General features: G+C 47.2%; 1 protein-coding gene across 6 annotated transcripts in view; it reads left to right on the forward strand.

Moving 5' to 3' along the window:
• EDARADD (EDAR associated via death domain) overlaps nucleotides 1–23,654 on the forward strand; it is a 93,037-nt gene that overhangs the window by 29,505 nt on the left and 39,878 nt on the right. For 5 of the 6 annotated variants that reach the window (XM_053207416.1, XM_053207415.1, XM_027046888.2 and 2 more), the window contains 3 exons: nucleotides 5,324–5,382; nucleotides 9,486–9,525; nucleotides 22,417–22,475. In XM_053207416.1, the coding sequence (XP_053063391.1) occupies nucleotides 5,329–5,382; nucleotides 9,486–9,525; nucleotides 22,417–22,475 (153 nt within the window). In that variant the 5' untranslated portion in view covers nucleotides 5,324–5,328. The remainder of the gene's footprint in view (nucleotides 1–5,323; nucleotides 5,383–9,485; nucleotides 9,526–22,416; nucleotides 22,476–23,654) is intronic. The other variant, XM_053207414.1, reaches the window with a different exon arrangement.

Here is a 23,654-nt window from a genome sequence, read left to right on the forward strand (position 1 = left end):
CTTCTTCATAACCAGGAATGAAAACAGCCGTCGGTCAACAGAAAAGCGATCATAGGCACAAAATCCTAATAACAGAGGAAAAATAAGTTCGCTCTGAAACTGCAAGTTCGAAACTTGTCTTGAGTTCTTTGCTCGAAAGCACACAAGGCCTCTCACGGCTCCTGGTTCCCTGGGAAAGCCAGGGCGCTCCGGCATGCTTCCCTCTTTGTTCGCTCTGAAAGAACATCCTTAGTGGAGGTCTTTGGATTTCCCTTGACAGACTGTGTCTAGGAACGAGTGGCGCCCGTGTTCCGTGGCTAATGAAGGGAGGTGTTGGAGCGGAACCATATGGCTGTTGGGTGGCTCACCAGGATGTGTGTTGCAAAATAGGGGACGGTTGCTTCTGGAGAGGCTGTGGGCTGCGGTCCACGGTTCTAAGGATGCGATTTGGGTCATTGAGCGGATGAGGAGTCAGGAGGAGATTTGGGACTTAGAGCTGGTGCTGGAATGCATAGTACTTTGGGGGGACGCTCGGTGCCTGTATTTTGCACATGGGAGGGATGTGAATTGGGGGGCCAGAGAGTAAACTATGATGGGTTGAGCTGCGTTCCTCCAGAAACATTGTTGTCATTCTAATCTCCAGTACCTCACAATGTGCCCTTATTTCGAAATAGAGGCTTTACAGATGTAATCTAGTTAAAATGAGGTCATTAGAGTAGGTCCTAATCTAACATCCTTATTAAAAGGGAAAATCTGGACACTGAGATTCCCCCCAGGGGAGCATGTCAGGTAGTCAGTGCATGAACTTCTAGAAAGTAGTGGAAAATAGGCAGATTAAAAAAATTTTTTTTTTCAATGTTTGTTTATTTTTGAGAGAGAGGGACAGAGCGTGAGTGGGGGAGGGGCAGAGGGAGAGGGAGACAGAATCCGAAGCAGGCTCCAGGCTCTGAGCTCTCAGCACAGAGCCCGATGCGGGGCTTGAACTCATGAACCATGAGATCATGACCTGAGCCGAAGTCAGACACTTAACTGACTGAGCCACCCAGGTGCCCCAAAATAGGCAGATTTTGAGGTCACAAAGTCCCAGATCCAGATGCTGGCTCTTGTATCACCCTGTGACTTTAGGCACACAGTTATGTAAAAAGGGAGGCACCAGAACCTTCCTCGGGGTTCCTGTGAAGATACACTGAGCCTGGGGGTAACCCCTGCAGCACGGGCTGGGCACCAGGTAAGCGGGAGCTCTAATGGGAGTTTCAGAGGAAGGTGCTGACCGCGGCTTCCTATATCATTCAGTGACTTTAGCCTGAAGATGCTCTTTGGCTGATGGGGCCACTGCTTCTCACCGCTCATGGACCTAGAGCTAGAAGGACGTGTGGAGGCTCAGTTCACCCCTGACTATTACAGATTAGGAACCTGAGGCCCAGAGAAAGAAGAAACGATCGAGCAGCCTGCCTAGCTTGCTCTCTCCTGATGTCTCCGAGAACCGGCCCAGGTGTCCTCCAGGGCCACGCTGCGTCAGGTCACCACGGGCTTCTCTCGTGCCTTTTGAGAACTCTCCAGAAGACGCTCATATAAATTAAACATCAGTGCCATCAGTGAGATCCTTTTTGGTCAGTTCCCAGGTAACTTGGGGTGGTGTGTGTCTTCTTGCCTGGAGACATTGATCCCGGAGTCGAGGTGGCTTTGGGAGGAAAGCACTGCCAGAGAGAGCAGGGCTTCGGCTGGGAGCTAGGGGAAGTCCCAGCCTGAGCTCATGTGGTCCCCCTTTCTGTTTTGGCTCCTCCCGTGCCCCATGTCCCAGCTGCTGTCAGAGCCTTGCCTGGGGGCCCTGCCTGCTGTTCCCTGGAACTTATAAAAAATAAACACTGTAATGCTTCTAAATAAGAGATTTGATTTTGTATGTAATAATACTGTAAACATGCCGCTCCAAGGGCTCTCAGAAGTCCTTTAGGGCAACTTCCTACTTCCAGACCAGTGTCAGAGAATCAGGATCAGCCCTCCTCCAAATACCCTCCTTGGTACACACCCACCCAGGCCTGGCGAACACAGGTGGTTGAGCGCGAACCACAAGGACGTCCCGGGTGGGAGAAGGCACGATGTCAGGCAGGGCACATTGGGCACCACGCAGGCCTGGGTCTGTGTGCGTGCTTGGCAGTGATGTGCACAGAAGAACTTCCTCCACGGCTTGATCTACGTCAGAGACTCCAATGAAGGTGATAAAAGACCTGGACGTGCCTTTACTACAGGGTCCGAACACATCGCCTTTCCCGATTACCCTTTCACTTTGCTGCCGTACATCAGAAAATGAAAAACCTGAATTCCTTGTGCCCTTGCCATCATAAATTCTGTTTAGTCTCAGAGATTTCAGACCAAAGCAAGAGACTTTGGGCCTCCAAACACGTGCCATCATCCGCCTGGCTTTTCCTGTTCACCTCATACCTTTGTGAGGCACGCTCATCCAGCCTGGGGTTCCCAATCCTGGCCTGACCACAATATCCATCACCTGGGGCCCCCCTATCCCCCCTTCCCCCCACCCCGCAGCTTACAGGGGAGGAGCCTGAAGCCATAAGCACTTAGGTGAGTCATCCAAGGTCACACTGGCTCAAGGCCAAACCACTGCTCTCAGGATGTGGCAGGGAGAACCAAGGCCTTCAGCACCCAAGCCCACTGTGCCTTCCTTAACTGTGCTGTTTGAGTCCTCACTGCCACTTTTGGTGTGATTCTGCCTTTCCTGACCATGTCCTCCGTTTTCTTCCTCTTTTTCCTTCCTTTCATGCTAATTTTTCTGTAGGAAACAGAACTAACTTACAGATACAGCGGGTGAGGTCTGCATGAATTCTGTTAGAGTCATTTGGAAACCACCACCTCCCCCCCCCCCCCCACACCCCTCCCCAGCTCTCTAGGTCCTGCACACCCCTTGACCTGAAATGCCATTGTTGATACCTGCTAATATACCACACCCCCCGTGGGGGGCAGGTTTTAAAGTATTATCATCCAGAGACGCCTGCCTGTGTGGCTCAGTCGGTTGAGCATCTGATTGTCGATTTCAGCTCAGGTCATGATCTCACGGTCCTGGCGTTGAGCCCTGAGTTAGGCTGAACATGGAGCCTGCTTGGGATTCTCTTTCTCCTCCCCTCTCTCTGCCCCTCCTCTGCGCTCGCTCCCTCTCTGCCTCTCAAAATAAAAAAAAATAAAGCATTAGCATCTAAGTATGCTTTAGTGAAAATGAAATTGTTGCAACAAGGCCGTGATAGGTGGGGAGGGAGGAAGGAGCTTGAGATTACTCAGTGACGGCTTCCACCACCCTGTCTCCAGCCAGGAACCGGAAGGAAAAGAATGAAAAGGAAAAACTCAAAAACCAAACTCGGTGTGTCTGGCCGGACATATCTGAAGTATACCAATGTGCCATGTTCTTTATCCCCTCTCAGCCTTCTCCCATGCTGTTCCTTCTCTCTAGAATGCTTTTCCCTCCCCAACCCCTTCTCCCGGCGAGCTTCACTTCATCCTTCCAGACCCAGCTGTCCATTCCCTGGCAGGATCTTCTCCCCACACCCCCCCGCCCCCAACCCCACCATGTACCCCAGGCTGGGCATTTGTGCTTCCTCTTGTTTCCATAGCATTCTGCACTTGTGTTTCTTAACGCTGAGGGCTCTGTATTATAATGACTTATCACTTGGGCAGGAGCAATTGTGAAAACTCTGGGTGAAATCAGCAACACAGGTGGTTCCTGTTTTGTTTACATGGATTTAAATCCATATTTGAGTCCATATTCCCCTGGGCTCCCAGGAAATTCCTTTTCAGTCCGAGTCGGGACCTGGCCCCTTCCTCAGGGTCACACGGGAATCTGAGAGGATGATGTGGTGCTTGGAAAACTAGAGAGGGGCCTTGAATTTTTAGTACATTTTGGTGGGCATTGCTGTCCTCAGGGTCTGGGCCTTACAGGACCCTTGCGATCCAGCAGCCCTTTGTTTCTGTGCTAGACACAAACCACGGGTCCCTTTGCTGGGGTTGGGAAGTCCCCTTGGTGCATCTCCTGATGTGGCCTTGCTACCTCTGGGCTCTGCCAGGGACCAGGCCACGGTCCCCACTCATGAGGCTGCAGATGTCTGTCCCCTGCTCTGTGGAATGACACTGGCGAAAGCTCTCCTCATTTGTCCCCACTCCTCTGGGCCATCTTGTTTAATCTCTCCAATGACTAGGCTGTCATAAAACAAACAAATAGATGTTCCCTTCACACTGCTGCTCCTTTGGGCATTGTCAACACCTGCCAGGCAAAGACACGGGGAAAGTCCAGGCACATTCTAGAAGGGAAACATTTAGGGAGAACAAACACAAATTATTATAAATCATCTTGCTATGCTCATTTGGATCCCCAAAGGCATTTCCTGGGTCTAAGTGCCTGGTCCACAGTGTATACTTAATGAAGATCTGGAGGGAAAAAATGAAAGTTGAAAAGTCGGCTGACCCAAGGCTGCCACTTAGGGTTTTGTGGGTGGTGTGCTGCACAAATCTCAAGGACCCCCTCCCCAAACAGATTTGGTTCTTTATTAAGATAGTTTTCTGGCAGATGTCTGATAAAGTGTCTTGGAGAGGGGAACTGTTTTCTACTTTGTGCAAATTCTTAAGATGTAGTTGTGGCTTTGACCGAGGCCTATCCCTTTTTCTGCATTTCCTCATTCAGTTCCTGAAATGCTACAAGTGGTAAATAAGAAGCAAATATATTGGGAAATCAAAGTCACTTTTTGTTTGATAATGATCCTGGGAGGCATTTCTGACTTTATTCATTTGCATAAACCACATCCAGATGCTTAGTATTTTAAAATTATAAAAATGAGGGGCACCAGGGTGGCTCAGTCGGTTAAGCAGCTGACTTCAGCTCAGGTCATGATCTCACGGTTGGTCAGTTCGAGCCCTGTGTCGGGCTCTGTGCTGACAGCTTGGAGCCTGGAGCCTGCTTCAGATTCTGTGTCTCCCTCTCTCTTTAGGAAATGGAGAAAAACAGAAGTCAAAGTTATAATCAAATCCAGTATGCCACACAGTCCTGAGAATGACATCTGCATAGTTCATGACTATTTGGAACTCTGAGTGTTTATAGATATCTACAAGGAAACTGTCCCAAATTATGGTGGTTTTTTTTTTTTTTTTTAATGAAGTTTATTTGTCTTAATCTCTTTCTTGGTGTGGTCTGACCCCATTCCTCCTGAATTTGTTTTCAGTAATGATTCAAAGTAAGTGTTTCTCAAACCTGATTAGGGTGGTTTGCATCGCTGTGAAGGCAGTTCTCAAAGGACACCTTTGTGCTCTTAAATTAAATACTCTCCACTTGTTTGTTTGCTTTTTTCAGATCATATGGCAAAGGAGCCAGTGGAAGACACGGACCCTAGCACTTTATCCTTTAACGTGGTAGGTTACAAACTTTACATGAATGGCGATAATTCTTGTTATTCCTTTTTCCCCTTTGTTGCATTTTTATGGCTCAGTATTAACATGAAGATCAGAAACCCCAAGTTCGGTTTTCCGAAGATAAATGTCTTTATCACAGTGTTCTCCGTGACGTAATAAACTTTGGGTTTCTCTAAGGCTAGAAATGGTATTAGGTTTCTGTTCTTGTTTGGCATGTACCAGAAGTGATCTGCTTAGATTACATCAGGTCTTTGTACGTTTGTCTACTCGATACTTATCTGTCTCCTTTTGACTTCCTCTTCTTCCAAATTCAAGTTATTTAATGTGAGATTGAAGGAAACGACAGGGCTGCCTTCCAGTAACTGGGGGCTGCCCCTTCACCAGATGGGCGTCCACCGTTTGATTCAGTGTGTTATTGCGTTTAATCCCTGCAACCTCCCTCCAGGTAAGCACTGCCCGTTTTACAGATGAAAGACTGAGGCACAGAGGATGAGGTTAAGAGGCCCGACTGGAAGCGGCCCAGCGGCCGGCTTCAGGTCCCTGCCCTGCCTTCCCATAACCACTCGGTAGCATGTCTACTGCTTAAGGTCTACCGAGGACTTCACATACATCATTCTTCATCCTCCAGATGAGCGGTGAGGTGGTGGGACAGCTGTTTTTGCCCCCATGCTACAGGAGAAGCAAGGAAAGTGAACTGGTTTGTATAACATCACCCAGACTGGAGCCCTGCTCTCCTGTGTGGTACTGCCTCTTGTTTTATGACCGATCAGTGCCTTTGGCAACATTTCATGTGTTATTGTGCATACGGTATGTGACACATTTTCTTCTTCTTTCTTTCTTTCCTCTCCTTCCTGCCTCCTTTCTTCCTTCCTTCTTTCTTTTTTTCCTTCCTTCCCTCTTCCTTCCTTCCTTCCTTCCTTCCTCCCTTCCTTCTTTCCTTCCTTTCTTCTTTCTTTCCCTCTCTTCTCTTCCTTCTCTTTTCTTTTCTGTCAGCATTTGGAGGAGAGGAACTTCCCAGTCATGAACAATTCCGAGGAACTAATCTAGTTAGAATGACATAAATGCACACAACAATGTAATTAAACAATACAATTCAACGAAATGTCTTTAAGTCTTTGGTGATTCATGCGGCACCTGTGTCTCAAAGCCCTGAGACGTTTGTTCTCACATCTTTAGTCAGCACTGCAGTTTCCTAAGTGAGAATGGGACGGAGCTGGACACACAGTGGAAATCAATATGAAAGAATCCCCTGTCCCTGCGTTCCGTAAGGACAGGATGCAGAGCAGCCCTGTGGATCATTCCTGTCATCCCCTGTGCTGTGGTTCCTTACGAGAGCCTTTGGCTCCTATAGGGTGTTACTCAGTTGGTCCTTCCTGTCCCTAGTGCCCGACCTGTGCTCCCCTGGGACTCGCACTCTCTTCCCGACATCAGGTTCTCCCCTCTCTCCTTGGGTCACAGTTACTTCTGATCGCTTCTCCACGCTGGGCCAGATTGATTTTTCTAAGCCTTCCCTGGGTCAGTTTGCTGGAGTGGCCACAACAGGGCACCACATAATGGGTGACCTAAATGTCCCACGCTTCTGGAGGTGAGAAGCCAAACCCAAGTGTTGGCAGGGCCATTTCCCCCCGGAATCAGTGGAGGAAGAATCTTTTCTGCTCTCTGCAGGCCTGTGTAGTTGTCGGTAGCTGGCGGTGGCCCTCGGCTTGTAACTGCACCCATCCGTTCCCTCACTGCGTTGGCACGTGGCCGAATTCCCCCTGTGGGTCTGTGTCTCTTGTACAGACACCAGTCATCTTGGATTGAGGGTCCACTCTACTCCAGTATGATCTCACCTTAACTAGTCCTCTATCTATAGTGATTGCATTTCCGAATGAGGTCACATTCGGAGGTACTGGGCGTTAGAACTTTTAACAGGTCTTTTTTGGGGAGACGCAAATCAACCCATAACATGGCAGCTGCTCCTGGGGTTAAGCCTGTACTCTTCAGAATGGCACATGCGGTCCTCCACGACCCCGTCTCAGCATCCCTCCTGATGAGTCAAGCTTGAGTAGCTATTTGCTGCTCCTGAAACACCCAGGCCTTCTCACCTTCCTGGGATACCGATAACCCTGCTCCATCCAGCGAAGAAAATCTCCCTGCTTCCTCACCTGATGAACTCCTGTTGTTCCTCGTCTTCTCAGTTCAAGCTTCGCTGACCTGTGATGCTTTCTTTGCCTCACCCTGGGGCCTTCTGGGGCCCCCTTCTCCACAGCCCAAACTCTACTTTTGATCGCACTGTGCTGAAATTGTTTGCTTGTCTGAGTTTCTACAAGACAGTGTTGAACATCTTCCCATGCACAGCTGGATAGGCCAAGCTTCCCAAACACCTAGAATGGCACCCATTAAATCTTTCCACCTCACTTCCAGGATCTTCCATGTAAACTGACTCCATCATTTCGTATCCAGCCCTGTCCCCCTCCAGCGTGTGTCTCTGCTTCAAGATGATGGGTCTTCTACACCTGTCACTGTCCAGACCACCTGTGTCTGCCATCTGCAATTACTGTGTTCCTTCCTCTTGGTCACCCAAGTTCTTGGGCATTCTCCAGGCCTAGCTTGAATGTCTTTTCAGGAAACCTGTGTTTGCTCCAGCCTGTTCATTCATGCAGACCTTTGGTAGATGTTCAGTTAACACTGAGGCGGGGCGCCTGGGTGGCGCAGTCGGTTAAGCGACCGACTTCAGCCAGGTCACGATCTCGCGGTCCGTGAGTTCGAGCCCCGCGTCAGGCTCTGGGCTGATGGCTCAGAGCCTGGAGCCTGTTTCTGATTTTGTGTCTCCCTCTCTCTCTGCCCCTCCCCCGTTCATGCTCTGTCTCTCTCTGTCCCAAAAATAAATAAATGTTGAAAAAAAATTAAAAAAAAAAAAACACTGAGGCAAAATGTGGAGTTGCAAAGATCATAGTTCCTTCTCTTGAAAAACTCCAAGTTTGTTCCAGGAAATAGACAACTACATACTTTAAAAACAGCCTGGTAAGTGTTATAGGACAGGTGTGTTTTCCATTCTCTGGAGAACAGAGTATCAAGAAGAATTTAGTCTGAGGGAAAACTTGACTTTTTAAGTTCTCCATGATTGATTGATTTCTTCTGTGGAAGAGGAGTTTGAGGCTCCTAGAGGTTCTGGAGCTTCACTGTTCATCTCCAAAGTAACTGCAAGGAAAGGGATTTAAAACAAAATTCTTGGTTCCACATTTGTTTCTTCTTCTCTTCTGTCAGAGGAGGACATGTGTGAGACCTACAGGCAAGTTGGAAGGTGTAACTTTCATTTTAAGGCTGGAGGGCATGGACCCAAAAGCCCCAGATGGAGGGTGGGAGCTGAATAGGGGTTAGGGGACAGGATAGGGAGACTGGGCACATTCTCGCTCCTCTCATGTAAGTCATCAGAGAATTACTCCATTCTTTAATCGGAAGTCAAAGTGTTCAGAACATTAGATACCCGCATGGAGGTACCAACAAAGACATACATGATTGTAAGAGCCTTTGCTGTTTTGAATTCCCTCCAATGGAATTGCCCTCATCCAGGGCATTGAGGAACTGTGTATGGTCATGCATAATGAGTAGATCTTTGTAGATCTTTGTGCAGGTCAGTAGGGATGGTTGGCTTTTGAATCCCATCCCAGTCAACCCAGGACAGAGCTCTCCCAATAGTGAATACCACCTGGCACGCAGGCTTATTGACCCAAATGAATATCACAGAAATGATGACAAGATATCAGTCTATCCCCATAATTCGTGAAAACGTTCCTCAATTTTAAACTACAGGAAATAGGGGAAATAGCACTGCAGAAAAGAGAGGAAGTGTGGTTTAGTGGTCAGAGCTGAGGAAATTGAGAAGGCTTATTCTGTCTCATGTTCCAGCATTAACTTCTTGTCAACGTAGATTTCATTTTTTATGAACTAAGCATAAAAACAAGCAATGGGTCAGGCCTGTTGATAAAGCCATGGCTAGAAACTTGCGAGGTTTTAAACTAAAATTATGACTTCCCCAAAACAAAGCTTTCTTTTCACTTTGATCTTACAATTGACTATGGTGTTTAAGAATAACTCTCTTCTTTTGTTGGTTTCCACAGTCAGACAAATACCCCATTCAAGATACAGGACTCCCTAAAGGTATGTACGGTTAATATAACTACTTGAACTTGTGATTATTTTAATATCTTGAACAAAGCACCAGTCAAAGCAATTTCTCATGTGTAAAACAGAAACATACTGATAATTTAGCTGACGACTTGTGGATGATCCCAGGCATGAATTTTCTTATTTAAATCTATAAGATACTTCATTAGAAACTATCCATTAAATTCCTGTGGTGTTTTTCACATGCCTGAAATGAAGATAGCCAGGACTCTGGGATGCAAGTGACAGAAGTCTAACTCAAGTTAATTTTTAAAAAGGGAGGAGGGACATATTGGCTTAGGGTCTTTGGACGCTAAATCCAAGCATTTAAATGATGCTCTCGGGCTCGTTCTCTCTGTCTTTCCGTCCCTCTCCTGGCTCTGTCTTGGCTCCAGTTTTGGGCAGGCTTTCCCTTCATGATGGGAAAGGTGGTCACCAATGCCTCCAGCTTTATGCAGTGCCCCCTCAAGATGGCAGAGCAAGGTTGGGGGGGGGTTTCCCCTAGCACCCACATAATTCTGGGGATGACTGTCATATGGGCGGTTTGGGTCATGTGGCCATCTGTGAATCGTCTGTTGCCATCAGGAGGATGGAAGAGGGCATTGGTCAGGTATGAGCCTTGAGGTTGGGTGGGGGAGAGTGTAGAGTAAGTTCTACCCAAACCACAGGAAGGAGGGTTCTCTTACTAGACAGAGGGGCAAAGGATGCTTGTCAGGCCCTAAAGCAGAAAACAGACAAACAGAAATCCCCCAGAAACCTATCTTTTGTAATTCACAGGCTAACGTTTTCGGCACAGTACAGACCAGAAAAATGGCTAGGCTCAGCCATTCCCGATTTCTCTTGTGGGGCCGTGCACAAAGCTGTATCTGCTCTGGAGGCCAAGCTGCTGGTTGCCCCACCGGAGCATTTACCTCGTGCTCTGCTGACAACCCAGAGTGGGGGAGGTGGGGGACAATCAGATCTGACCAGCGTCAGAGATGGCAGGGGCCCCCAGCTTCCTGGAGAGGTAGGGCTTCCCGGCTCCCGCCAACATGGCTTTTCCTAGCAGTCTTTGTGACGGGGTGATCATAGGGTCACCCAACTGGAGAGTTGGGAGGGAGCTCCCTGCCTGGGCCCACCTGAGGTGAAGTCTAGGGCTCTACCAAAGCTCCCCTCCCCTCCATCCCTTATTCGCCAGACCCTTCTCCTTGCATCCAGAAATTACACTGTTAGAGTTTAATTTCTTTTGCCTCCCGTGCATGTCCTGGGGGTGGCAGTGATGTAGGGAAAAGAGACCGAAAGCCAAGATCGAGTCCACATCCTGGCTGTGGTAGGGGTGGCATCTGGCAAGCTCACTTCCTCCTTTCCCCTGTTGAATGACTTCTAAGTGTCCCGAATCCTCCAGTGTGTGATTTAACTCTTTAGTTCAGCAAGATGGTGCAAGGTGCAAGCCAGGCAGCCAGGGACAGATGGGAGGCAGCCTTGGGTGGTGCTCCTCAGACTTCAGCGCGCACTGAAGAACCATCTGGGAGTGTGGGGGAGGCTCGTTTATAATGCAGATTCTGGGCCCAGCTGCTCTGAAATCACGACATGGTAGGTCTGGGGTCAGGCCCAGGCACCTGTGTGTATTTGCACACCTGAGTGGTTGGGATGCAGACCTCACTTGAAGAGCCTGCTTGGGACACCTGGTGGCTCAGTTGGTTGAGCATCTGACTCTTGATTTCAGCTCAGGTCATGATCCTAGGGTTGTGGGATCGAGCCCTGCATGAGGCTCCGCACTGCTTGGGATTCTCTCTCCCTCTCCCCCTCTCTCCCCCTCTCTCCCCCTCTCTCCCCCTCTCTCCCCCTCTCTCCCTCTCTCTCTCTCTCTTTCTCTTTCCCCTGCGCTTGCTCTCTCTCTTAAAAAAAAAAAGGAGCCTAAGACATTTCAAGGATTTGGTGTATCCACCAGGGAGGCACATAGACAAGAGAACTGAACTATAGCCAGACCATGGCCTGCTGGGCTCTGAGTGCCCTCAGCAGATGGCTCCACATCTCAGGGTCTCGGTTTCCTGTCTGTAGTGTTGGGAGGACAATGTTTTCATCCCCTCCCACGGTGCTTGTGAGAATTCAGTGAAATAGGGGGCGCCTGGATCGACTTTGGCACAAGTCACAATCTCATGGTTCATGGGTTCAAGCCCCTTGTGGGGCTGTGTGCTGACAGCTGGGAGTCTGGAGCCTGCTTTGGATTCTGTGTCTCCCTCTCTCTCTGCCCCTCCCCCACTCACGCTCTGTCTCTCTCTCTCTCTCTCAAAGATAAATAAACATTTTTTAAAAAAGAAAAAAGAATGCAGTGAAATGAGTCCAGAACAGTGCCTGGCATAGGTGAGCATCAGATGGTGGAGGGAAATCTGGTAGAAAGAAGTGGGAAAAATCAGGGTTGAGGATGCTTTCCCAGCACTGTGGCAAAAGTGGCACTGTTTGAGACAGCCACTGAGCTGCAGTGACTCTGGGATTGCAGTGTCATGGTTAGATCTGTCTAAAGATCTTTTTTAACACCCTTGAACATGACTTCCTGTTTTGGAAAAAAAGACTGGTTGCTTACCAGTCTGATACTACAGTAACTACTATCGGGTTTCTCCTAGAATTTGAGTTTTACAAAATCTTAATTAAAATGGTAATGAGTTTATAAGTAGCATGACTGTGAAAACCACCATTGTAAGAAATGTGACTAGATTTTTCTTCTTATTCACAGAGAACAGTATTATCTATTACTATTTTTATTATTATTATTATTTTAATTTGAGAGAGAGAGAGAGAGAGAGACCATGCAAGTGCGAGTGGGGGAAAGGGGCAGAGGGAGAGAGAGAACCTTAAGCAGGCTGTTAGCACGGAGCCCAGCGGAGGGCTCAATCCCACCACCTGGGATCATGACCTGAGCCAAAATCAAGAGTTAGACAAGTTGGACGCTCAACCACCTGAGCCACCCAAGCGCCTGGAGAATAGTATTATTAAGCACATAATTTCTCATCTCCAAAGAAACACATCATCTTATACTGAATGTCCAGAAGTTTAAAAACTTATTCCAGGGGCACCTGGGTGGCTCAGTCGCTTAAGCATCCGACTTCAGCTCAGGTCATGATCTCCCGGTTTGTGAGTTCGAGCCCTGCGTCGGGCTGTGTGCTGTGCTGACAGCTCAGAGCCTGGAGCCTGCTTCGGATTCTGTGTCTCCTCTCTCTGCCCCTCCCATGCTGATGCTCTGTCTCTCTCTGTCTCTCAATAATAAATAAATGTTAAATAAATAAATAAAAACTTATTCCAACATTTGTATTCAATAATATCTATGATTTAATAACTGATGGTATTTTTAAAAAATTTTTTAATGTTTATTTATTTTTGAGAGAGAGAGAGAAAGAGAGAGAGCCTGAGCGGGGGGAGGGGCAGAGAGAGAGGGAGACACAGGATCCAAAGCAGGCCCCAGGCTCTGAGCTGTCAGCACAGAGCCTGACACGGGGCTAGGACTTGTGAACCATGAGATCATGACCTGAGCTGAAGTCAGACACTTAACCAACTGAGCTACCCAGGTGCCCCTGCCAGTATTTTTTTAAACATACCAATGGGGCCAATATAATCATTAAACATGTATGGTACTTTTCTCACTATAAATGTTTTTAGGGAAAGAAAACCCATATGAATCAATGTAGAGTCTAATTTATAGATTTCTTTTTAATTAATTAATTTTTAAATATAATTTATTGTCAAATTGGCTTCCATACAGCACCCAGTGCTCATCCCAACAAGTGCCCTCCTCAATGCCCATCACCCATTTTCCCCCTGACCCGTACCCTCATCAACCCTCAGTTTGTCCTCTGTATTTAAGAGTCTCTTGTGGTTTGCCTCCCTCCCTCTCTGTTTGTAACTATTATTTCCCCCCTCTCCTTCCCCTATGGTCTTCTGTTAAGTTTCTCAAGTTCCACATATGAGTGAAAAAACATATCTGTCTTTCTCTGACTGACTTATTTCACTCAGCATAACACTCTCCAGTTCCATCCACATTGCTGCAAATGGCAGGATTTCATTCTTTCTCATTGCCAAGTAGTATTCCATTGTATATGTAAGCCACATCTTCTTTATCCATTCATCAGCTGATGGACATTTAGGCTCTTTCCATAATTTGGCTATTGTTGAAAGCACTGCCAAAAACAGAACTACCCTATGACCCAGCAATAGCACTGCTAGGAATTTACCCAAGGGATACAGGAGTGCTAATTTATAGATTTCAAAGTAAATGTAATCTAATGAAGTCCAGAGTTGGACTCACAATGTTTAAGTAAATTGGAGGGCGTCCCATTTATTTAACAGAGGATTTATCTGTAGTTAGCTTGAATTATTTCCATATGGTTAAAAAGTCTTCAAAATTTATTTTCTTAGGCAGATTCAGCATGTTTCACAAAACCTTTATTGTCCTTCTAGTGTATTCCTACTGTATTCATGGTAACACTATTCCTTTACACGGTCCAAACCAGAGTGGTTCTGAATAATGTGGTTTTACCATAAATCAATTGTGGAAATCTAGTGTGATTTCAGTGATCAGCATGTTTTTGAGATGAAACATATTGGTTAACTTGTGTTCTTATCAGGAACAAATGTGCAACTTCCTCCTCCCCTGATTTTAGAGATTTCAAGGGGTTCGTTCTGTCAGGGTTCATGTGTCAGGCCTCTTTTATGAGAGCTTTTCTGGGAGAGCCTGCAGGCCCTAAACTCAGGACTAAGAGTGAGACTTATTTTATTAAAATATTTTTTCATTTCAGTATAGTTGACACATTAGTTTCCGGTACACGTCATAGTGCAAGCGTGGGGGGGGGGGGGTTCCTCAAAAAATTAAACATGGAGATATCATATGATCCAATAATTCCACTATTGGGTATTTCCCCAGAGAAAATGAAAACATGAATTTGAAAATATCTATGCACTCTTATGTTTATTACAACATTGTTTATAATAGTCAAGATATGGGAGCAACCCACGTGTCCACTGACAGATGAATGGATAAGAAAGATGTTGTGTGTGTGTGTGTGTGTGTGTGTGTGTGTGTGTGTGTAGTAGAATATTACACAGCTATTAAAAAGGATGAGAGTCTACAGTTTGTGACATAAGTGGGGCTTATTTTATATCACAGAGTTCCTGATATCTTGTAGAAACTGCTGACTTACGTGTTCTGAAGGGAAGGTGACTCTTCACATCTTGAGAGAAAATGTGTTTGGAAAAAGAATTCTGATTTTTGAACCACTATTCTCAGTGAGGGGAAATTGCACATAAATACATCATAAATCAGTCAAGCTTTTATCATCTTTTTTCTTTAGTCTTACTGCTCTTTTCTCTTACTCAAAATATTTCATAGTGAATTTTAAGCTAAAGAGAAGTAAAGCAAACTCATTGTTACTGAATTTGAGGAATTTGAACTCAAGCGTAGATGATATTTGGGGACCTTTTAGAACAATTTGTTAACTAAATGTAGAAGCAGTGGTTCTACTTGAAAACGTTAGGAAAAAATAAACAAATATGAGAGAATTCACTAAAATCAGAAGTAAAAATGTTTGCCCTAGCAGCACCTGGGTGGCCCAGTCAGTTAAGTTGTCCAACTCTTGATTTCGGCTCAGGTCATGATCTGGGGTTTGTGAGCTCGAGCCCAGGGTCTGGTTCTACACTGACAGGGCAGAGCCTGCTTGGGATTCTCTCTCTCTCCCTCTCTCTCTGCCCCTCCCTGCCCTCTCTCCCGATGTGCTCTTTCTCAAATAAGCGTTAAAAAAAAAAAAAAATGTTTGCCTTAAAACTAGCAAGCCAATACGCTGTATTTTATATGATTTCTCTCCTCATTAGATTGACAGCATTTTGCTGATAAGCTTCCTTGTTCTAACAGGAAACTAAACACCCCGACTGCCTGCATGAGTTTCTGTGTGCTGGTCCTGCTTGATCCATAAATTCATTCCCTCCCACTCAACCTGGACTGGGACTCTGTTGGGAACCTCCTGTTACAACACATACCCAAATCAACCCCTCTCCCCCAGCGTATGATTTGAATGCAAAGGTGACCACCCTGCAAATTTTATTTTTCTGTTGTGGAGGGCAGAGAGGAGAGAGATAATGACCACGGGAATGTCTGGGGTGCACCACATCACAAAAGTAACTACTTAAGTTCAAGGTGTCATCCTGCTGGGGGAGCAACCATGTTTTTGCACAAACGCTGAGTTGGCAGTTATGACACTAGCCATTCTGAGGATCCGTGTGACGGAAATCACATTTCCGTGACTTTCAGCCGGAGTGTGCATGAGAATTCTGTGGGGCGCCTGTGGAATGTCAGACCCTTGGGGCCCCTGAGATTCCAGTTAAGGAAGTCTGGTGTGGAGCCCAGGAATCTGCATTGTTAATAAGCCCCAGAGGTACTTCATTCACATGCCAGAATGCTGGGGACTATACTCAGGAACTCAAGCCAAGGCAAGATCTCTACTGCTCTCCTTTTGAAAGATACCATCTAGAATCTTAGTAAAAAACCATGCTTTTAGTTTAAATTTCCCAGAGAGGGGCCCCTGGGTAGCTCAGTCAGTTGAGCGTCCAGCTTCAGCTCAGGTCACAATCTCATGGTTCCTTGAGTTTGCGCCTGGTGTGGGGATCCCTACTGTCAGTGCAGAGCCGGGAGCCTGCTTCAGATCCCATCTCCCTCTTTCTCTCTGCCCCTCCCCCATTCATGCTGTCTCTCTCAAAAATGAAGAAACATTTATTTTTAAAAATCTACAAGTACGGGCGCCTGGGTGGCTCAGTCAGTTAAGTGTCCGACTTTGGCTCAGGTCATGATCTCGCGGCCCGTGGGTTTGAGCCCCGCGTCAGGCTCTGTGCTGACAGCTCGGAGCCTGGAGCCTGTTTCAGATTCTGTGTCTCCCTCTTTCTCTGACCCTCCCCTGTGCATGCTCTCTCTCTGTCTCAAAAATAAATAAATGTTAAAAAAAAAAAATTTTTTTTTAATCTATAAGTAAATAAATAAATAAATAAATTTCTCAGATAATTCTGTTAATGGGAAAGATTGTCCTTTAGTGGGAATTGTACAGGAGCAGTGAACGTAGTAGCACCTTGTTTGAACAAATCCAGCAGCCCGGTGCTCAACAGGTGAATGAATGTTAATGTGGAAAAGAGATGACTCAATCAATCCCTCATTCAGTCTTAGCTGTTGGACCCTGATAACTGATTCTTTACTTAAAGCTTTACACCTCTCAAAATCGACATAAACCTTTCCTTCATAACGTTCTGTATTTCTGTCAACTTTCAAGTTTAGCGTGCAGGAAGGAATTCCGCACAGATTAAAATCCGATGGACCCGAATCAGTTTGTCACACACCTGTGCCATCGTCACCACCCTCGGGGAGCTGTGAAGCCAACACCTGTGTCAGACCACCCTAAGCATGGAGGTTCCTTTCCAAAGTGAATTCTTTGAAAGGTGTTAACACGTTTCACACGCATGTCAGGTGCCTTTGACGCGCGCTGGCCGTGGCCACTTAGACAAGAGAGCTGCAGTAGCTTTGGCTTGTAGGAGGGTGACCTATCAAGACAAGTAAAATCCCACTCTGCTAATCTGAAAGGCTTGGTAAAATGTCAGACAGATCAATGAGCACAGAGGAATTTGTTGTGATGTGAAGCAGAGGGAAATGTGTCCGGAGTGCCTCCTACTCACCCCCTGGGGAAGGGGGGGCATCCTGCCCTAGGGTTATGGGGATGGCCACGCCTGCCTGACACCGGACAGATGAGATTGACGTGAGTCACTTGTACTTACAGCCTGCGGGAGGGGGACACCGCAAGCCACGCAGGGTCACATCCCACGGGGCTGCCCTTGGGAACAGAGTGAGCCACCGGGGGCTGTAGGTGGTAAGGGTGGTAGTAGCGAGAGGAGGTAGCGTCCCTGGTTCCCCAGGGAGGATGTGATCGGCTCATCTGAGTAATTCAGCGGGCTGGCGGGGAACTGAAACTCAGTACTCGGGGGTAAGTAGGAACCGTGCCTGGTGCTCAGCTCAGGGGCCGATCACGGGGCAGCGTGCGGAAAGCTTTGCACCTCGGCCATTCGAGGCCCTCCTGATTTTTACCAGATGTCAAGGCAGTGCTAGTATTGAGTCTTCGTCTTAGATCTTATACCACAATTGACTCCATGATAACCTTGGCTTCAATTTAAATCTTAGTGATGATTGGGACTTAGAGGGTAGGGAAGGGCCTCCCTAAAAAGCACACCAGACACTGGACCAGGAGAGGGTGGGCCATGTGGTATGGCACTGGTATAGTGAGGGCATGAATTTAGATAACCAATGCCGGGGCGCTTGGGTGGCACAGTCGGTTAAGCGTCCGACTTCGGCTCAGGTCACAATCTCGTGATTCGTGGGTTCAAGCCCCGCGCCAGGCTCTGTGCTGACAGCTCAGAGCCTGGAGCTGCTTCGGATTCTGTGTCTCCCTCCCTCTCTGTCCCTTCCCCACTTGGTCTCTGTCTCTCTCTCAAAAATAAATGAACATTTAAAAAAAAATTTTTTTTAGATAACCAATGCCTATGGCAATAGTGACCCAAGGCAAGAGCTCTATTTGTTCTATAAAATAGGAATTCTGTGAGGAGCTCATCCTCCCTTTCGATTTAACCTGTTGCCTAGAGAGTAGATGGAAATTCGGTTGAGTGGCTTCTTTTAGAGCCGGGTATTGTGTTCTGAGAAGTGAAATGAACGTCTTGGTCACTAGCAGTAACATCTGGAACTCCAAAGGGGATAGAGAATATTCTAGTGAGGCCTTACATTGTGGCCTTACTATGTGCAGAGATATCTGTTACCTTGATTTACATTCTCTTCATATGTGAGGCAAGAGATTCCCAGAGTTCTGTCCCAGAGTGGGCAAGTCTTGGGCAGTGGTCCAAGAGTTTGTATTTAAAAAAAAAAGTGCCGATGGGGCCACTTGTTGGCCAGGGCATCCAGCACTAAGATGACCACCTGAAGTTTGGCAGTCTTTTATCAGGGACGTGTTGACTGAGGGCTAGAAAGCATAACTATCCATGAACTCCATCATGTATGATGGTGGTGATATCACCTGTAAAATCTACAAATTCCCACTGTTGTTCGCTCAGTTGATCTGAAGGGGCTCCCCAGGTAACCAGGAATGTCAGAAGGGTGACTTCTTCCAGCACCATGGCATCTGGCAAGAGCCTGAGGATAGTGGAGACCATGCCCTCCTATGGGTAGAACATGCCAGAAGGCCCACGTTTGTCTCCACTCAGTAGCAGTAAAGTCTCAGTAGCCATGTCGAGCTTGTACGGAGCTGCTTCTGTGACTCAAGGCATAATAAGCAGCAGGGTATGAAGGCTCACAGGTGCAGGGTCAGTGAGAGCCTCTTATTTCCAGAAGAGCCCAGTGTGCAGCCAGCAGTCGCTGCTCTAGTGGTGTATGGAGAGAAGGGTCTAGCAGGGCAGTTTCATGCATCAGAAGCACATAGACAGCATATGGCAGTCATGGGTGGTCCAGAGACTTCAGGAAGAATATGAGGAGGTTGTTTAAACCCTTATGGTGAAGGGGTCTCAGAGAATGCGTCTTGTAGGCTTTTGTTAGAGGGAGCCAGATTTACAGTGAAGCACTTTACAAGTAAGCGTGTCAGTGAGAACAAATAAACTATGGAAATGAGGAATACATTGCCTCCAGAACTCCCCCCAAACTAGAAGATGTTGGACTTGTATTAACTTGTGGTAAGTACTGAGAGGGTCCATAACTCTTTGTTTTTTATTTTTTATTTTATTTCAGAGAGAGAGAGAGCGAGCAGGGGATGGGCGGGGTGGCGAGAGGGAAAGAATGAGAGTGTCCCAAGCAGGCTCCACACTCAGCACAGAGCCTGACGAAGGGCTAGATCCTATGACCCTGGGACCATGACCTGAGCCAAAATCAAGAGTCAGAGGTTCAACCAGCTGAGCCACCCAGGTGTCCCTTAATGTTTTGTTTTTGTTTTTTTTATTTTCGTAACACTTAAAAAAGTTTTTCTTTAGCATTTATTTATTTTTGAGAGACAGAGACAGAGCATGAATGAGGTAGGAGCAGAGAGAGGGGGAGACACAGAGTCTGCAGCAACTCCAGGCTCTGAGCTGTCTGCACAGAGCCGGACACAGGGCTCGAGCTCATGAACCGTGAGATCATGACATGAGCTGAAGTCAGACGCTCAACAGACTGAGCCACCCAGGCGCCCCTATTTTTTTAACTCTTTATTGACCATGTCAGAGATGGAGCAGCCCTTAACTTACCAACAGATTCTCAGGAATTTATCCAAGGTGGTAGGGGCGCATGCTGTGTGGGGGTCAGTGTCCTGTTCCCTTTCTGTGAGCTCTTTTATGGATGTTGTATGGCTTGGATGAATGTCAAATGGATATCCTTGGAGGAGGATGTCATCCATGTTGGCATACCTACGATCCTGGAGAAGGTTGGGTGCAGTTAAGATCTTGCCTGCAAAGACCGTGTGCTAGGGCAACGCTGTTAGGTCCCCCGTACGGAGCCCGGTCACCATGTACGACTGCCTTTGGCGATGAAGGCACATGGCACCTGAGAGGTTGCTCAAATAGACACTGAGCAGAACATATTAGCCCAATTGGTGATAGCCAGATATTTATTAGTGGCTGATGGGATGGAGTCAGTAATTTAAAAAATACTGGGCATTGGGTCTGGTGCCTTAATGGATGGGGCCACCACATTAAGGCTGCAGTAATGTCCTGTGAGACACTGTTCATTGCCTTTCGGGTTTAAGAACAGGCCAAATTCAGCTGTTAATTGGAGAGGCAGCAGTTAACCCACCCTTCACTCAAATCAGGTCTTACGTAGTAAGTTTTGATCTTTGAAGGTCCTGTTTAATTTACATCGGGCCGTATTAGGTGCTTGCACTGAGAGGTCTGTAGGGTCCCATTTCGTTCAAATCAACTTCTAACTGTAAAGATTTAATTTAATAGTAATTTGTTGAGTCAGAGCCACAATGCCCACATGGGATAATCTAAGGCAATGGGTGCTGTGACCATGGGAAAATGAGGCAAAACAATAGTTCTTTTGGTTAGGATGAGTCATACCTATTTGTCTTCTGTTTCACGTTCCAGAACTCTCTAGGGTTACGTGGGGACCTCGTGTTTACATTTAGTGGCATCTCTAGGTGTAACTGTAATTGGAGCCCCGGGACTGATTAAGTCCCTGAGGGTTTGCCAGTTGGTGCATTTCAGCAGGTATTAAAGCTGATTCAGAACCGACGTTGTCAGGCACAGGGGTATCCAGCACTCGTTTACTGGTTGGCTATGTAAATTATTTCAGTAAATGTTGGATTTCCCATTGGGTCAAACTGTGGACCTCTGCTTGCAGTCCTTTTTTTCCTTTCATCTCCTCCCCGATGTCCAGTTTCTTTCCATTTTCTGTCCAGTTTCTTTCTTTCGTTTCCCGTCCCCTTTTCTTTCTGCGTCACTGAATAAACGCTGGGTGCAGGTAGGTGGGGGAATCCTCCACCCTGCTCATATTTCTGCATTTCCGCCTCCACAGAGCCTCAAATCAGTACCACGGGGTTGGGGCCTTCCCTGGGCAGCGGTTGCTTTCATATGTTTCAGGACCCTGGGCTTGCGTCAGGGTCGAACTAACCCCATGCCGTGCCCCAGGGGTACCACGGGTTTCCCCGATAACTCCGAGGATCAGGATGTTCCTTGCAGCCAGGCAGAGGTGGCAGAGCAGCCCAGCAGGCAATGAGCTGGAACTGAGCTCTGCTATGCCCCTGCCTTTTCTTTGTTTTTTGGGGCTTTCTCCCAGATTCCCTGGGAGTATTTCTACTTCTACCTGTATAAAGGGTCAGCACTCACTTTCTGTCTCTGATCGTTCATGGTGCAGACTTTCTGAGTGTTGACGGGGAGAGGCTTGGGAGGCTGACGGCCCACCTCGTAGGGAGCCATCTCTTCCTCCAGGAAATGCCAGTCAACCTGCTTGGGGTTGCGTCCACCTCCAGGAAGGTCGTATTGCTTATGGGTCTGGTATGGACCAGCGGGCCCATGACTGCAGGATCGGTCCTTTGGCTGCTGTAAGCGGCTGCGCGGGGCCCAGGCGCACTGGCTTATGGATGGGATGCTCAGAGCTGACCCACCAGACATTAGTCGAACCTAACAGCACATCACACTGGGGCATAGTCAATAACAGTTTTCACCTTGGGGACGGGGACATTTTAGGTGGGAGGAGAGGACAAACACCGAACAAAGACGACACACAGTGCTGCGTAGGCCAGAGTGCAAGTTGGCCAGCCCCAGGCAGCCTCAGCTGCGGCGGGGAAGTTAGTTACATCTGACAAAGTGTCTTCCATAGCGGTTGGGCCATGCAGTTCACGAGGCCAGCTGCTTTGATCCCCTCCTGTTCACCCCAGCAGTGCGGGAGGGATCCTGCCCAGGGGTTACATGCCTGACACTGGACAGATGAGGTTGACATGAGTCACTTGTGCTCACAGCCTGGGGGAGGGGGACACCTCAAGCCACGCAGGGTCACATCCCACGAGGCTGCCCACGGGAACAGAGGGCACCAGCCACCAGCAGCTGTAGGTGGTAAGGGTAGTAGTAGCAAGAGGAGGTAGCGTCCCTGGTTCCCCAGGGACGGCTCGTCTGAGTAATTCAGTGGGCTGGCGGGGAACTGAAACTCAGTACTCAGGGTTAAGTAGGAACCGTGCCTGGTGCCCTCACCTGGTGCCCTCGCAGGCAGCGGCGGGTAGCCTGGGGCCTTATGCCTAGAAGCAGAGAGGGAGGGAGAACCGAGGTCCTCCCGATTTTACCAAATGTCAAAGCAACACATAGCACTGAGTCCCAATCGCAGGCCTCACACGGCAGAGCGTGCCCTTTCTTTATCAAGCTTTGTCTCTTTCCCCCCCCCAGCTGAGGAATGTGATCCAATTACTTTGAACGGCCCAACAAATTCTGATGCGCCACATGAGGTAAGAATCATTTTGGTTCTATTTTCACCCTTAGGTACCTGCTAATCCAACTGGAAGGTCTTAGAGATTCTCTCCCAGAGCTTTGAAAATAAGGAAGAGGATTTCTAGGTAATAAAATAAGTCTGGAAATGATCTTGAAGCATCCCAGTTGTATGGGATATTGACAAAACGTCTGTTGCTCTCAGTGACTATGGTACCTTTAATCCATCCTTTGAAATGAATATGTATCTATATGCTAAACACAGACCATCAATGTTTATTAAGCCACAACAAAACTGGATAGTCCTATGCCATTTTTGTAATGCTTTTATAAAACTTTTCTCAGATATGAGAAGTCAAACTTCACATCATTTTTATTGTCTTTTTCCAAAAAGCAAATCCATGTGTTGTTTTCTGATTGTAAAAGAATGTTCTTTTAAACTCCAGATAGGACAAAAATGTACCCCCAAAATTGAGAATTGCCTGTCATTCCATTGTTCACCTTTTGAGGTACCTCCTTCCAGAAGCTTCCTTGGGTCACCGTGTGTTTCAGTCACTTCTGGTACTGTCCAGTCCATTTCTTTCCACTCGCTCGGAGCTTATTAGCCAAATTGCATAATGCTTCACATCTGCTGAACTATATTTAGAGTGTCAGATGTCTCAAAAAGCCTGTCTTGCCTCACGATGGACTGGTTCGGTCCTGCCCGTTCCATAACACCAAGTTAATTTTTAGCAAGACAAATTGGAGGTTTTGTTTAGGCTTGCTTGTCAAACATCAGTCTGTCATAACTTATTAATAGTGATACTCCTGGAGAGTCAAATCACTTTTGCAATAAAGCAAAGTTACACAGTAGTTGATAAAACAGTCAATTTTAATTGTATACATCTCTCTTGAAAGTTGTCAGTGACGCTGCTTTTAACTCTGGTTTGGGGCTTTTCAGTCACCCACTGTGAATATCATATACTTATTTATTTTTTTGTACTTTTTAAATGTTTATTTTTGAAGGAGAGAAAGAGACAGAGTGGGGGGGGGGGGGCTAGTGAGAGAGGGAGACAGAATCGAAGCAGGCTCCAGGCTCTGAGCTATCAGCACAGAGGCCTATGCCAGACTCAAACTCATGAACTGTGAGATCACGACCTGAGCTGAAGTCGGACACTTAACTGACTGAGCCACCCAGGCGCCCCTCACATTCTTATTAA

Source organism: Acinonyx jubatus, chromosome D2 (assembly GCF_027475565.1).
Source record: "Acinonyx jubatus isolate Ajub_Pintada_27869175 chromosome D2, VMU_Ajub_asm_v1.0, whole genome shotgun sequence".
NCBI lineage: Eukaryota > Metazoa > Chordata > Mammalia > Carnivora > Felidae > Acinonyx > Acinonyx jubatus.